Source organism: Sardina pilchardus, chromosome 15 (genome assembly GCF_963854185.1).
Source record: "Sardina pilchardus chromosome 15, fSarPil1.1, whole genome shotgun sequence".
In the NCBI taxonomy this organism is placed as follows: Eukaryota; Metazoa; Chordata; class Actinopteri; order Clupeiformes; family Clupeidae; genus Sardina; species Sardina pilchardus.
In genome coordinates this window covers 12,764,184-12,779,856 of record NC_085008.1, presented here as the reverse complement: position 1 = coordinate 12,779,856, position 15,673 = coordinate 12,764,184, and the positions used below count along the sequence as shown (strand labels likewise).

The following is a 15,673-nucleotide window of genomic DNA, read 5'->3' as shown; positions in this document are numbered from 1 at the left end:
AGCATCAGCCAGTCTAGCCTGCAAAGAGAAAATAAAAGGTGTTAGACCCTGCCTCTAATAAACACCATCAAGAAATGCCAACTGTAAAATTCTGCTCCTGCCGTTTAGCACTTCAATCAGAAATGTGTAAAGCACTGCTTGCTATTATAAACATCATCTGACATCAGATGAGGCATCATCTGGTTCATATTAAAATACTGTTATCCCCAGAGACAAGAAATACCAACTTCTGACCGGCTAACAGGGACTATTCATTATTTATATCAGGACCCCTATCAAGTAGATCTGGGACAAAATATATATCAATGCTCTTTTGAATGGTCACTATAATGCAACAAGCAGTGGAATCAACTGTAACCCATTAAGTTACCCATCAAACTACCGACCATCAATTTTATCAAAGAAAGTAGCACAACCAATTGAACAGGTTGTCTTCTTTTTAAATTGAACACTATGTTTCCTTTGTGTGCTATACATCAAAAGTCAAAACTGCGTCAAGAGGAGGAAAAAACATATAAGTTGCTCTGGACTTTTAGTTGCAAAATCCAAGACCATGAACAGACAGAGACTATGTACAGTAACTGGGCACATAGAGGCCAAAAAGATTGTGAATTCTACCGGGAATATCAATAAAGTTGAAGAAGTGAATGGCAGCGAAGCTGAGGTCAGCCTGGTAATAACAAATTCGGCGGCCAACGAGGAGGGCCCAACAGTAATTGTAAAGCAATTTACCTAAGATTCACAGAACGAAAATGCTGTTGTGATACATGAAAATGTAGCTAAATGTGCAGAGAATCCAATGCAATCAAGTATTTAGGCAATGCGGAGGTACAAGCCGACAGCAGAGCAAATGCTCGGGAGAGCAAGAGAGAGAGAGAAAAATATGTTTGTTTTAAAATATCTCTATCTACAGCTCTGCATTCCACAAGCCTGGAGCACCTTCTCGTGGCTGTAGATGGTAATGTTTACTCCTTGGTTCATGTCAATCAGTATCAATTAACACAGTGTTTCCCATACAATGACCTATTTAAAACATGTTAAAAAAACATATATATATTTTGATACACAAGTCGCACCTGACTATAAGTCGAAGGACCAGCCAAACTGATAAAATTCCAATTTATAGTCCGGAAAATACGGTAATACGGTTCCTACATGACCCCTGTATGAACCCCCTCCAATTCTGTACAATGACTGTAGACACACTTTTCTAGTGTCTTTAGAGTTACTGCATTAAATAGATAAATACGCACGTCTGACACTTCCAATAGACCTTTGAAGTTCGCCTACAAAAAAGCTACCATCTTTGCCCAAATAAAGAGATCCGGTATCTTGAGATTTTTTCTATGGGAAAATAACATGGGGATTTTCAATTATTGCACCTGTTAAACTCTCACAGGGATGATGACATTGGAAATGCAGACATTTTTCGCTACACAGTTTTGTCCACCGTCTTGTGGATACAATGATCTTCGGTAGGTGAAGATGGCACACTTTGATCTTTGCTACCACTGAGCTAACTTACAATGCAACTTTGCCAAAAGCAGTTATTTAGCAGAATTTAAGCCGTTGTCTCGCAGGAATAGCATTGTTGTACTGGTCCAAAACTGTTCTGGTCTGCTTATAATACAATTGACACAACGGGCAGTGTGCATCTCATATGTTATAGCAACAACACTGTGCTGCTGCACTTAACTGCTAATTGGCCTAATATAAATGGACATCGGCCGATGCCGATTACTTAAACAAACAGAAATGCCAAAATCGGCCCGATTAATAGGCCGGCCGATCAGTCAGTCGACCTCTAGTTATATTAAGGTAAACATCTTGTATAGTGCTGCTTTAACGTACAGCTTACTGCAACCTACATTTACATTTATTCATTTAGCAGATACTTCATCCAAATGAGATATGGCTATAAATGTTTCTTTCTCCAAAGGAAATGAAAGGAAGTGCAACACATTTTTGCCCTTAAAATTCAATCACATTAAAACAGAGTTCACCACTTCATTCCCAAGGAGAGAGAATCACAATAACACACACCCCTGACTCTCTCTCTGTATTTTGTGTAGTCCATCAATCTACAGTCAAGTAAAGTCAGAGTGCTGTAACAAAAACATTTCAGTGGCAAGAAAGCTGGATGAATACCGTTCATTCATGCTATATCAATATGCTGTCTGCAAAGACAGTGTGTAAAGAACATTGAACAAGAGTATCCATCTATCAGTCCTCCCTCTAATTAATGTTGAAACACCAATAAATAATCCCACTGCAGACAAATATTGTGCAATTACTGCTCATCACTGCCCTGCCCAGACATTTCTTGCTTAATAATAAAAATAATATGTACACATTGGTTTCACAGGCAGTGAAATAGAGCATTTAGCCCACAGCTACTACACAGATACTTTCATCCAAAGGGAGTGATAACACAATGAATTAACATATACAAGTTCACAAACACACACACACACACACACACACACACACACACACACACACACACACACACACACACACACACACACACACACACACATATGTATATGTGCATATAAGTTCAATAAACGCTCTGCTCCTTGGATGTTGAACCCATGACCATGGACAAACAGTAGCCATGTTTTTGTGGCTGAGTAACATAGAAAAAGAAGAGAAAAAAAAAGACCACCGAATCAGAAGTATGCAGCAGGAATGTGCATGCTGTGGCAATGCAGTAGCAGTGAGCAGTGCAATGTGAGGGGGAGAGGAGTGTCAGATTGCTGAGAGGATGGCAGGCACAGTGGCACTGCAGCAGCATAGCAGGTGCTTTGCAAAGACAGCATGCTAACCACTGTGCTGAACAAGCACAGCTAAATATTCAGCTTAGTTTAGTAGCGTTAGACACCGACTAACCAAACACACACACACACACACACACACACAAACACACACTGCAGGAAACAATGTCCACACGCTGATAACAGACAAGCTAAGGAGACTCACCTACCTTGGTACATCCCCTGCAACATCACAGCTCTTGCACACTATTCCAACAATTACACTACAGGGTAGCAGGTGGTGTGGGACTAGAGAATGCAGGGTAAAGGGAAGAGGTGGCGACAGAAGTATAGAAGAACAGACTGAGAGAAAAATTAAAAAAGAGTAGATTCAAGACAGACAGAAAAGTGTAGATTACAACTTTGTGTTTGAATTACAGAAAGACTGACAGAAACATTCTGAAATATTTGAAGAAGTGAAAGGAGCTGCAGTGGGACAGAAAAGGTTTAGAGAAGGATAAACAAAAGACACATCGGTTTGGGGGGGATAAAACTGGTACGGTGCATGCGAAGACAGAAAAACAGGAACTATAAATGGAGGAATGAAGAGTAATATGTTCAAATGTAATGGAGCAAATACCTAATTGACTGTTATTGTGAATTGTGAAGGTCACAGTTTTTTTCATAGTTTGGCTGGTCTTGCGACTTGCGCGATATATATATGTATAAAAAAAAGATGAACCAAGGAGTAACATTTCAACCGTTTAGGAGGGCACTCTAGGCTTGTGGAATGAGATTGGGAGCTTGGTGAACTTCCGACAGGTCAGACATTTTCTTGTAGGCCTACTTAACACTTTGAATTCGGAAGCTTTCAACCAGGATGCCACAATCTAGATCATTGTTGAATCAATCTTGATCATTTTGTAGAGCCACAGCGTATTCTATGTTATAGCTATGGACACATGTATTTTTATGTCATGTTTTGTTCCGTCTTCGTGTCAAATATTTGAGTACAACACCATCGACATGTGGGTCCTTTTTTAAGCTTGGTTTGTGGCTGGCCTATCGCTTTTTTGAGCCAAAAACAGTCCGGCCTGCAACATCGATGCCAACTGAACGGTAGACTGCCTACCTGTGTCGCTAATGGCCTTCTCAGCTTCTGGCCCTGAGACTTCAATCGAGGCAGCTCTAAACTAGTGAAACATCTTGGCCGAGGACCTACCAGACTACCTGCCTTGATGACCACCAGCGTTCTGGATGAGGATGTGTGCAGTAGGACTAACATGCTAGCCGGCTGGACTGCTGCTTGGACTTCGACCCAAAGCAGCAACCATCAAAAGCTTAGTTTAATTTTGAGTTAAGATAAAATGTCCAGATTCTGTGTTTTTGATTGTCATCTGTTTCAGCCTATTCATCATAGAGTTCCCAAAATTGCACATAAGGTGTCTTAGAGTGTCTATTTTCGTAATACATTGTTAACGCATGAGAATAAAAAACACAATATTGCATTTTTGGCATTCAAAGTGAAGGGGGTTCTATGGGGATTTTGTGGATAGAATGCTTTTTGTGTGACGAAACACGTACAGTATATTCATTACGAAATCATGTTACACCGTAGTTTCACTGTGTCCATGAAACCCTGAAGAAAGCACATCGTTTCGTGGACCAAAATGACTGGTGGACTTTTCCTTTCGTGGACATAATGTATGTATGTACGCATGTATGTATGTATGTATGTATGTATGTATGTATGTACTGTATGTATGTATGTATGTATGAACTATCAAAGACCCTCTCTGCTTAAATTAGTAGGCGTCCAAACACAGAATAATTGAAAAGGGAAAAAGGAAAAGAGAAAAGCAAGCACACCTCTATCCTGTTCCAACTCCTGGTGCTGGGCAAGATGCTCCTCCTGCAGCCTGCTAGGGGGACGGTAAGGAGGAGGCAGACGCATGGGAGGCGGAGGGATCCCTGGTGCGCTGACTGTCATCTGCAGAGAGCAAAACAGAGAGATGGTGAAGGTCTCTATCTTAGATGCAATGTGTGTGATGCTGATGCCAAAACTCGAGCATGAATATATGAATGTAATAAATGCCGTATTACAACTCTGTATCCAAAAAAGTTGGGACGCTGTGTGTGGTAAACCTGTAAACCTATATATATTTCCAAAAATAAAATAGTCAACAACCAACAAGATTCTACTATTTTATGAAAAATATGGAGTTTTAACAAATGGTATATAGCCTCTATTATGAATTAAATACAGGGTCTAGATTATTTGCAAATCACGTTTTTATTTCCACTTTACACAGCATTTTGGAAACAGTGTCCATGCAATGTTGCACTGAGAGGAGTGCTCTCCCATGATGAGTAAGGCACATTACCCCAAACTACTCTGAAGGCCGGTGCCCACCGGACACGTACTGTACGCGGGCCCGACATGACAAGAAAAAAAACTCCATTGTTTTTAACGGAGCAAACCCCACTACAAAACGTCTACCGTGCAGCAGCCGCACAGGGTTAGAAAACTGTTCTAAAATCCTGTGGGTCAAGCCCACACCGCTGAACTCTGTGTCCGGTGGGTGACGGGGTTCAGGCAATGTGTGTTTGTGTGTGCTCACTACACGCTATGGCCCCGAGCTTGGCAGCTTATTTTGCTGCCCGTGCATATGCACTGTGGCCAGAGTGAGTCAGGCACACAAAGTGGGCCAAGTCAAGTCTAGGTTAATTAATGAAAGATTTGGTTGAAGCTAACCAATAGCAGTGTTGAGCAGTACCTTAAATGGAATGGGTCAGGCAATATTACAGTGACATTTACAATCTCAATATTGATGCACATCTGATCTTAAACACTTTTTCAAAGAATAATATGTAGCATTTCTTCTGCTCTTCCAAGCAATTCAATTCTCAAAAATATGCTTTACTGTAGCTTGACAGACCCATTTTAAATACCATATCACATCCGACAAGTCTGTTAATTTGCTAATCCGTAGCAATACGAATTTGAGCAAAACATTATGCTATTCACTTATAAATCGTGCTGAATCACATTTAATCACCAATGGATGGGATAGGCTATACTGTAGCCTAGCCTAGTTTGTGATGATGCCAAAAATTACCTTAGGAGATAATATCTGATAGGCCTACTATTGTCAAATTATATCCTCGTCTGCCATTGGTATTAATTGGAAAGATGTTTAAAAAGAGATGAATGAACAGGTTCCTGTCTGCCTGCATGATGCCATGCACCTTTGCCACTTCTTTTCGTATGCCTACTGTATCAATGGAAGACAGTGTACTAAGATCAAATAAGTTGAATAAGTCGAAGATAAATTACACACTATCCCTATTGCTTATGTTTTGGTGGTGACTTCGAGGTCATTCCGTTTTCCATCAAGCGATAATCCATACATATATTTGGAACTTGCAAGAAGGCAATAGTTTGCATATTAGCCTAGTTAACATGTTGAACATTGTGAACCAATAAATATCCCAAGTCCAAAAGTAAATTTTGCATTTTCTTACCGTAGGTGGTGCAGATACCTTTCTCTTGGCCTTGTGTTTGCTGTAGCTGGGTGCCAATACAGAGATGGGCTGCAGTCAAGGGAGGAAGTGATAGAACTAGTCATTACATACACATATATACTAGTGATACATATATACAACAAGTATTAGTATTGTTATTTATTTATTTATTTGAGTTATTATTATTATCTTATTTTATTGTATTTCATTGTATATTATTTCATTTTATTTCTTTACCTCTTATTACACTATGTACAGCACTTTGGTCAGTGTGAACTGTTGTAAACGTGCTTTATAAATAAATATTACTTACTTACTTACTTACTTACTTACTTACATTGTGTGGGTCATGATACTTTTGTAAAAATCAATACTTTATCTTTGGGAGTTCCAGTACATTTATATTTAATTGCTTACCCGAGGTGTAGTTGATAGACTCTGAACAACGAATACCACTGGATTTGGAGCTGCCTTGATGGCTTCCACTGCCTCTTCATGACTGGCATTTTGAAGATCCACTCCACTAACCTAATGGAACAAGAACCAACATGTTGTGCAGGATTTACAGCAAAGAAGATGAATGAAGGAATATAGCCACGAGTGGCAATGGGAGGGCCTAGCAGTACACTTGCAGGAATGGCATTGCCATGCAAAGGTAGCAAGCACTCAGAACTACTTGCATAGCAACTGGTCAAAGATTGCCCAAGATATAACCTCACTTCCAGTACTGCAGTGCCCCCTTGAGGCCAAGTGATACTTATTTCTTCCTGTACCAAGTGTGGACTCAATACCGTTCGGTGCTCTGGCCCTAATAATACATAGCAAAACTAGAAAAGCACTCAGAGAGCGCAGACCTCCGCCAAGCGAAAACATAACTCCTGGGTCCAGAAGGTGATACGGATCACTCACAAAATGTAATCGTTTCTTCCTTGGGTCATTTCAGACCTTCCCTAAAAATGTAATCAAAATCCACCAATAACTTTTTGAGTTATCTTGCAAACAAACAAACAAACAAACAAAACAAACAGACAGACAGACAGACAAACAAACCCCGATGAAAACATAACCTCCTTGGCGGAGGTAACAATGGGGATCCAGCAACTTCGGCTCTAGGCTTCTAATAAATATTTTGAGAGAGAAAGTGAGGAATAACAATAAATGTGCCATGCCACCCTCCATACAGTAGATGAGTCACCTGCAGTATCTTGTCTCCAGTCTTCAGTGTACCGGTACGTCCAGCAGGACTGTGTGGAAGCACTTGCTTGATGAATATTCCCTTCAGCTCTTCTCCGTTACGCAGCCGCTTGATCAATGTGCGTCCACCCACTATACTAATTCCCAGAGGCTCGTCAGGCTCTTGCCACACATCCACCCTACAGCACCAAACATATGGAAAAAAAGCCTGGTTGAGGTCTAGAATTCAAGCAAGATCATCAACTTGATATATAAATTAAGAATAAGTAAGTTAACACCCGATGTGCTGAACTAAATCATATTTGATTCAGTAAGTCATGAAAAATAATCGTAGGTAGGATATTTGTTCTGCTTTCTAATATGAGGTTATTTTATATTTCTGCTTCCTAATGAGGTTATTTTAAATAAGTTACAGTTAAAGGGGTAGTTTGGGAATTTCCAGGTTAGCCAATGTGATATTTATCAGTGGAGACAGTTGACAGTTTCCAGCACATTTCATCCAGTCCTTCTAGTTGCAGAGTTCTCTGGTGCTTGGCATACGCAAGACAACAGTATGTCCAAGCCTGCCATTAAAAACCCACTCCACAGCACACCCGAGGCAAACAAATCATAACGTTAGACTATAGATGAAATCAATGACCGCATTACATTTTGAGGTACTAGTTTCTCAACAGTGCTCTGGTTAGTGGTACTGCCCGAAAAAGTAAACAGAGAGGTACATTCCAGTCAGGACACCTAGGTAATATAGTCCACTGCAGCTGTAGCAGATGCCTACTACCAACTACAGGGAACAAAGTATAACTATTGTAATGCAATGCAAGGCAAGTTTTATTTCTAACATTATTCGATCAATACAGACATCTACATCGATAGTCTGACTTTATTTTAGTCTGAATTTATTTGCCTCGTGTATGCAGTGGAGTGGGTAAGACTGTTTTAAGGCAGGCTAGCAGATACAGTTGATTTGCGCCGGTAACCTAGCCCGAAGCAAACTGCAACTAGATGGACTGGATGTCTCCACTGATTAATATCACACTGGCTAACTTGGAAATTAGGTGTCCTAGGTCCAACATTCCAAACTACCCCTTTAAAGAGAAAATAAACATGAATAAATAAATACATTCATAAAAACAATTAATTCTCTTTCCTTTTTCCTTGTCTGTTTGCTTAAAAACGGGCAACAAAATATCAGCCATAGGGGCAATTCCATATCAGTTGGAACAGGTCCGACACCATGGTCCTCAGTTTTTCCTGATTTTTGGTCCAAATGTTCCTCCATGTCTCATTAGAAGAAAACCAAAATTTTAGCTGGGTATCTTGTTTAGTTTCTGAGATATGGCTCTTCAAATGTGGTTAGACGCGTCCTAAAAAAAGGCTGAAAATTCTGGATTTAATGAGCACCACTTTTTTTTAAACCCCTCTCCTCTCTTAAGGCTACCATATTATTTTCTAAAAATTTGAACACTGGGGCAGTACCCTGTGTTGTTGTCCAAAATCATAAAGGAATTACAGTCCTTCCCACCATTGGAGACTTATTCATCGAAACAAACCCATATTTGTTTTGAAAGCAATGAAAAAAAAACCCTGTTTTTGTTCTCTTATGGTCATGAATGGCTAGCACTCACAGTTTTAAAACTCTACATATATATAGTCCATGAGTAAGAGAACATGTTGACAAAAAATTGAGAATGTTAGTTTTCGTATTTCGAGGCTATGAGCCTTCAAAGTTGGCCAAAATGGCGTTTTTTCCTAAAAATGCCACTTTTATTGCCTTTTTCCAAGGACAAGATGAAATGCAAATCCAACATTTCTTTTTTTCTGCAATAGTGTGGCACTTTGTAGATCATGTGAATATGGTAGATCCAACCTGTCCATTTTAATATCCCCACAGCACATGTCTGAAGTTAGAAAAAATGAAAAATAGTCTTGCATGAAGGAGGTGTTGGTTTGATTTGTATGAACCTCTTAGGAGGACAATATGGGGTGTAAACCCATTTTTTTCTGTTTGAGGGATCAGAATGCCATCCTGTAAATAGGATAAAAATGTTGTATCCCATTTTTACTCTTTAGTGATCCCTTAAAATATGTCCAAAAGTTGTCAAAAATGAAAAAGGCAACTAAATTGAGGGGCTTAAATGGCCAAGTGGATCAAGTCACACAAGGCTACAAATGTAATATAAGACAGATGAGATACTGAGGGAGAACACTGTGAAATGTTTAACCCTGTTATTATGGCCTTTGAACCCACTGTGTCCCTAATATCCTGTGATAACCGGAAGTTGGTTTAAAACAGGAAATAAACTTTAAAAAGGCTATATCTAGAGAACGGAAGGTCATAGATATAAACATTTACTTCTTGCTTGATCCTCATGGTCGAATTATGTCTGATGGAGCAAATCAGATTGAGTCTACGACCTTCCGTTCAAGAGTTGTTCGCAAAAAACTATTTCCCATTGAAACGAATGGGAAAAAACAAAAAAATGAAATTTGCTTATGTGTTGAGGCCAAAATCATGGTTTGAGATATTATGTAGGAGTATGTTTCAGACCATTTGGAGTTGATTGGTACCCACTTTGTGTGACATAAAAAAATCCTCCCTTAGGGTTTAACTTATGGATGGATATGGATGACCAAAAAGTGTAGGATTTTCACTGGTCCTAGGGTTATGTTTATCTAAGTGGATCTCGGGTTAATTGTCCAGGGATACCATTAGAACAAATCACAATGCAAGCTGCATCCAACGGTAACTCCAACAGCAACCAGGAGACAATATGCTTCATGCAGAAGAAATTTGTTTAATAAGAATGAACCTCAGTTAAGGACAAAGTGGGTTCAAAGGCCATCATAGCAGGGGTTATACATTTCACAGTGTTCTCCCTCAGTATCTCTTCTGTCTTATATTTCATTTTTAGCCTTGTGTGACTTGATCCACTTGGCCATTTAAGCCCCTCAATTTAGTCGCCTTTTTTCATTTATGACAACTTTTGGACATATTCTAAGGGATCAATAAAGAGTAAAAATGGGATATAAGATTTTTATCCTGTTAACAGGATGGCATGCTGATCCCTCAAAAAGACCAAATGGGTTTACACCCCATATTGTCCTTCTAAGAGGTTCATACAAATCAAACCAACACCTCCTTCAGCCAAGACTATTTTTCATTTTTTCTAACTTCAGACATGTGCTGTGGGGATATTAAAATGGACAGGTTGGATCTACCACATTCACATGATCTACAAAGTGCCACACTATTGCAGAAAAAAAGAAATGTTGGATTTGCATTTCATCTTGTCCTTGGAAAAAGGCAATAAAAGTGGCATTTTTAGGAAAAAACGCCATTTTGGCCAACTTTGAAGGCTCATAGCCTCGAAATACTAAAACTAACATTCTCAATTTTTTGTCAACATGTTCTCTTACTCATGGACTATATATATGTAGAGTTTCAAAACTGTGAGTGCTAGCCATTCATGACCATAAGAGAACAAAAACAGGGTTTTTTTTTCATTGCTTTCAAAACAAATATGGGTTTGTTTCGATGAATAAGTCTCCAATGGTGGGAAGGACTGTAATTCCTTTATGATTTTGGACAACAACACAGGGTACTGCCCCAGTGTTCAAATTTTTAGAAAATAATATGGTAGCCTTAAGAGAGGAGAGGGGTTTAAAAAAAAGTGGTGCTCATTAAATCCAGAATTTTCAGCCTTTTTTTAGGACGCGTCTAACCACATTTGAAGAGCCATATCTCAGAAACTAAACAAGATACCCAGCTAAAATTTTGGTTTTCTTCTAATGAGACATGGAGGAACATTTGGACCAAAAATCAGGAAAAACTGAGGACCATGGTGTCGGACCTGTTCCAACTGATATGGAATTGCCCATAGGTAATACTGAATCATGCATGGTGCATCTCCACAATAAAAGATAAACTTGCCTGTGAGGAGGTCCCCAGTGGCTAAATGCTGGAGTTTCCTCTCCCTCCCCCTCTTCTCTCTGGGGCAAGAAACTTGAAACACAAGGAAACATCAAAACACACACACACACACACACACAGAGAACTATTTTCCTTAAATAAATAATTTGACAAAAATTGGTCAGACACTGTACAGTTTGGTCAGCCTTACCTTTGCTCTCCTCTAGGAGCCACTGCCACTGCCTGACCCTTTCTCTTTTTCTCACTGCTTGTTGAATGTCGCAACCTGAAAAATAAGTCACTATGAATGTTATGGTCTTTAAAGTTGTGTCACAATAAAAACGTTTCAATTAACAAATAAATAAAATGCACTGATCTACATTTTGAATAATATTGCATAATGTCTGCAGGTGGGCCAGCTAACACTGCATTGCAGTAGTTCAGTGTGGAAAGAACCATAGCTTGCACAAGAGGTTTTGTGGCATGATGAGATAGGATACGATCTTCTGAACAGTAGAAGTATATCATAGAAATTAATTGACATTACTTTGTGACTGAGGCTATATGCTTAGATAAGTTACGTTGGTTATCAATTGAAACATTTTTGAATCACTGAATCCTTATGAAACCCACATTGTACAGTTTCAGCTGGGATAATTGTGGCGATATTATGTTTTCCCCTTCCTGTGTCTCAGATGAAAAAAATAGGCTGGAATTAGAGCCACCTTTACAGCCTGATTTCTGCCACTTAAAAATCACCTGTGGTCTTGAAATATAACTTAAAATCACCAGTGGCCTTCATTCATTCCCTGATTGACTATACATGGAAAGAATCATAGCTTTTCTTTTAATATTAACATTTTAGAATTGTTTCAGTAGATATTGTAGTATTAGTTAGCCTAGAAATCTAGACGCCCCTAGCGGCAGCAAATGTAATTTGGCTGGCGGGGCAGTCTAGGCACGATCCATAGAGCCATGGAGCTGAGAACCCGAAGCACCAGCGGGCCAATCACAGCGTGTATAGAGTCGGTGGGTGGGCTTAACATAATGGTGTCTGACATGCGACCAGAAGTTGCGACGGTAACGCATCCTGTTATTTGAAAACAAGAAGATGATTCGTTTAGCGTTATCCTATTGCGGGGAGGGAATTTGAAAGACAAATGTTTATCCCACCCCTCCAATTGAGCCCTGTCTACGGTGAGTGTCCAGACCCTACATCTTGATGTGGGTCTGGCTCGTCAGGCTAAGTATTAGTAGTATTGAAATACTAGTGCATGTTCATGGCTATATCTCACTCGTTGTCTGTATTTCCCAGTCCTCCATCATCCTGGGGGTCAGCTTCTGTCCAGAGGTCACCAAATTCTATCCCTGATGATATTGGCAGAGCTTTGATAACAACAAACAACAGACAGAAAAACAGTAAACATTTGAGATATTGCTCAAAGAGATTTCCATTTCAAAATAACTTCAATTAAAGAAGAATAATTGCATGAATTCTGATTGTTTATGGAGGTACTAATACACTAATATATTTTTTTCCCTGAACATCAAAAAAAGAGAGTTTTTTTTTCTTTTTCCTTGCAATCCATCTATGTTTCTAGCTCTTGTTTTTGTTTTCTTTCCATAAATCAGTTCAAAACTTTGAGAAGGACATGCTGGTTAAATAAAATGATCCACACTTGCATTGAAAAATAATGTACATTTTAAGTTTAAAATCTTACTGGAAAGTGACTCTGTAGGCAGAGCTGTAGAACTAACTGTCTCTTCTACTTCTGTACTATCCTCTTTCACAACATCTTTCTGTAAGGAAAAAAAATAAATAAGAATTAGCATATTTACAAATGGTTTCATTGTAATTGTTTTGTACAAATTTGGCAGTGCAGAAATGTGGAACTCAATAAAGGTAACAAGCAACACCAAAGAATTTAAACATTCTGCTTTTTTCAGTGACACTGTATGCTATAAACGCAAATATAAAGTAGCCTACTACATCTACAGTAGGTTGACAAAAGAATGACAACCAAATGATCACAATTATTTTACTATTCAATGAACAGCAGCTTTTTAAAGAAACAAAAAGCAGCCTAAGGACTGTGTAAAACCTTAATGTGAAGATACAGTATAGGCAATTGGCAAATATCTGTAACCTGTAACTTCTTCAAATAAAGGCCTCTATGACATCCAATGTAGTCAATAAGTAAGTTGGACAGGTGGTTTAGATTCTATTGCAACGATTGTACAAGTTATTGGTGATCAAATATGGAACTACAACATGTTACAACTGCCAGAAAGACTGAATGGGTACTGCACTCACCTGCTCCTCTAACACAGGGGGAATAGGTGAAAGGCTAATAAGGTCAGACACTGTTTGATCATCTCTCTCCAACAAGACTTGTCTGTCGTATGCGCTTTCATTTCTCTCTGCAGACTCCTGCTGCTGATCCTCCTCCTCCTTCTTTTCCTCCTCGTCCACCGCCATCTCCATCTCTAGGCAGGGCATGTCCTCTGTGGTGTCCGAGGAAGAGTCATATTGGTCGGATTGGTTGTCTTCTGCGACCAGGTGGGAGGAGAACGAGGGAGCGCAGTCATCATTGGAGATAAGTGGAGAGGCATAGCGTGGCATGCTGTCCAAGATCAGTTCTGGGTCATCGCTAAAATCCTCTTGCTTCCTCAAGGTTGCAGGGGGATCCTCAAAACCCTATAACAACAGACACCATCAGTAGTCTGCATCTTTGAGCCATACAAACACCAACTTTGAAGCATGTGCGTCAAGCCAATCTGGATATATAATGCTCAAAGCATGAGACATGTCTGGGACTTTCATTTTGACACACAGGAAACACCTTAGGGAGAGCCAGATTATATACTTAAAAACTGAGACAATGGGATTCCAATGCATCCCCTCTAATTATATTTATCAAACTTACATTCCCATTTTTCATTACACAGTGGGGGATATACAAATTGAAATTGTTTTCAGTCTATTTTGTGCTCATTGAGCTCAATGTAAATCAAACCAGCTAATATTGTAGGCTAACTGAGATATAACCATGGCAATCTCTAGGTATGGTGAAGGGTATGTGATGATGTGGGGCTTTAACAATATTTATTTATTTATGATACATTATTCCTTGACAAAGAAAATTTGATTGATGATTTTTTGATAATTTTTTACACCTCTTTTGGTCAACTTTAGCATGTGTATGTAAATGAATATTACTAACACTTGGCTAGATTTTATTTTTCGCAGTGTATAGACGTCTATCAGTATCAGAATTTCTTGTTAATGGCAAGCTGAGATGATGGGAGATGTAGAAAAACCTTATGAGTAGACAGGATGCTGTGAACGAGTGGATTCTCCACCTCAGGCTCCTCAATACTGCTTTCCCTTCCAGACTGCCAGTCTTTTACCCCAGTCTTATTCTCATCTGCCTGCACACACACACACACACACACACACACACACACACACAAACATAACTGTGTGCCTGTATCTTTGTCATTAACAGCAAAGACAATATGGCACTATGGTTTTACTCTAAAAAACACATATAGAGGTCATCAGATTACTAAAAGTGTTTTGAGTTGCAACATCCTTGGACATACCAGAGGTTTCCGTATGCCTAGATAGACTTTCCCAGGTGACAAAGCCTTGAGTACCTCCACAGCCTGGGCAAGGGAGCTTGTGTCAAGGTATGTATCATTAACAAACACCAGTTGATCCCCAGGTAGAAGGCCACCGTTGCGCTCTGCCACACCCCCAGGAACCAATGAACGAATCACGATGACAGAGCGTGCGGCATCCAGAGGATCCTGTGGGGGGCAGCACAGACCATAAATCAAGCAAAGCAGAAACACTGAGGTTGTCATTCTATCACAATGCAAATACCAAGGGCAGCAGGAATTTGGGCAAAATTGAGATGATTTCCTTGAAATAACTTCCACCAAAACAATATATGTACCCACTATAGAAGTCAAACAAAGACTAAGGGGCCTCTTGTGACTTAAATACTTTATAATGTGAAAACAAATGAAAGCCTACCTGTGTTTCACAAATATGTTTAAATACCTAACTCCTCCCATTGGAAATGATAATTAGCAGATAACAAAAAATCAATAGACACCTCATAATTACTTTTTCAAAGACAGCTGAAACACCTCTGAAGGGAGACATAGCCATTTGCCAAACATTTTATTTATAAATTGTGTAATGGGGCACCCAATGTGGGCGGTTGAAATAAATTCCCCAATATTTCTTCTGATTTCACAAGATTATAACACAGTCAGT

The 15,673-nt window shown here is 39.4% G+C and overlaps 1 protein-coding gene across 1 annotated transcript in view; it reads right to left on the bottom strand.

Moving 5' to 3' along the window:
* The window catches only part of patj (PATJ crumbs cell polarity complex component), a 64,593-nt gene that overhangs the window by 32,195 nt on the left and 16,725 nt on the right, over positions 1 to 15,673 (bottom strand). Inside the window, exons 19-29 of the mRNA XM_062515614.1 lie at positions 14,992 to 15,198; positions 14,707 to 14,817; positions 13,700 to 14,083; positions 13,107 to 13,185; positions 12,681 to 12,771; positions 11,597 to 11,671; positions 11,407 to 11,478; positions 7,477 to 7,654; positions 6,699 to 6,809; positions 6,282 to 6,350; positions 4,626 to 4,746 (exon numbers count right to left, since the gene is read on the bottom strand). Of these exons, the coding sequence (XP_062371598.1) occupies positions 4,626 to 4,746; positions 6,282 to 6,350; positions 6,699 to 6,809; positions 7,477 to 7,654; positions 11,407 to 11,478; positions 11,597 to 11,671; positions 12,681 to 12,771; positions 13,107 to 13,185; positions 13,700 to 14,083; positions 14,707 to 14,817; positions 14,992 to 15,198 (1,498 nt within the window). The remainder of the gene's footprint in view (positions 1 to 4,625; positions 4,747 to 6,281; positions 6,351 to 6,698; positions 6,810 to 7,476; positions 7,655 to 11,406; positions 11,479 to 11,596; positions 11,672 to 12,680; positions 12,772 to 13,106; positions 13,186 to 13,699; positions 14,084 to 14,706; positions 14,818 to 14,991; positions 15,199 to 15,673) is intronic.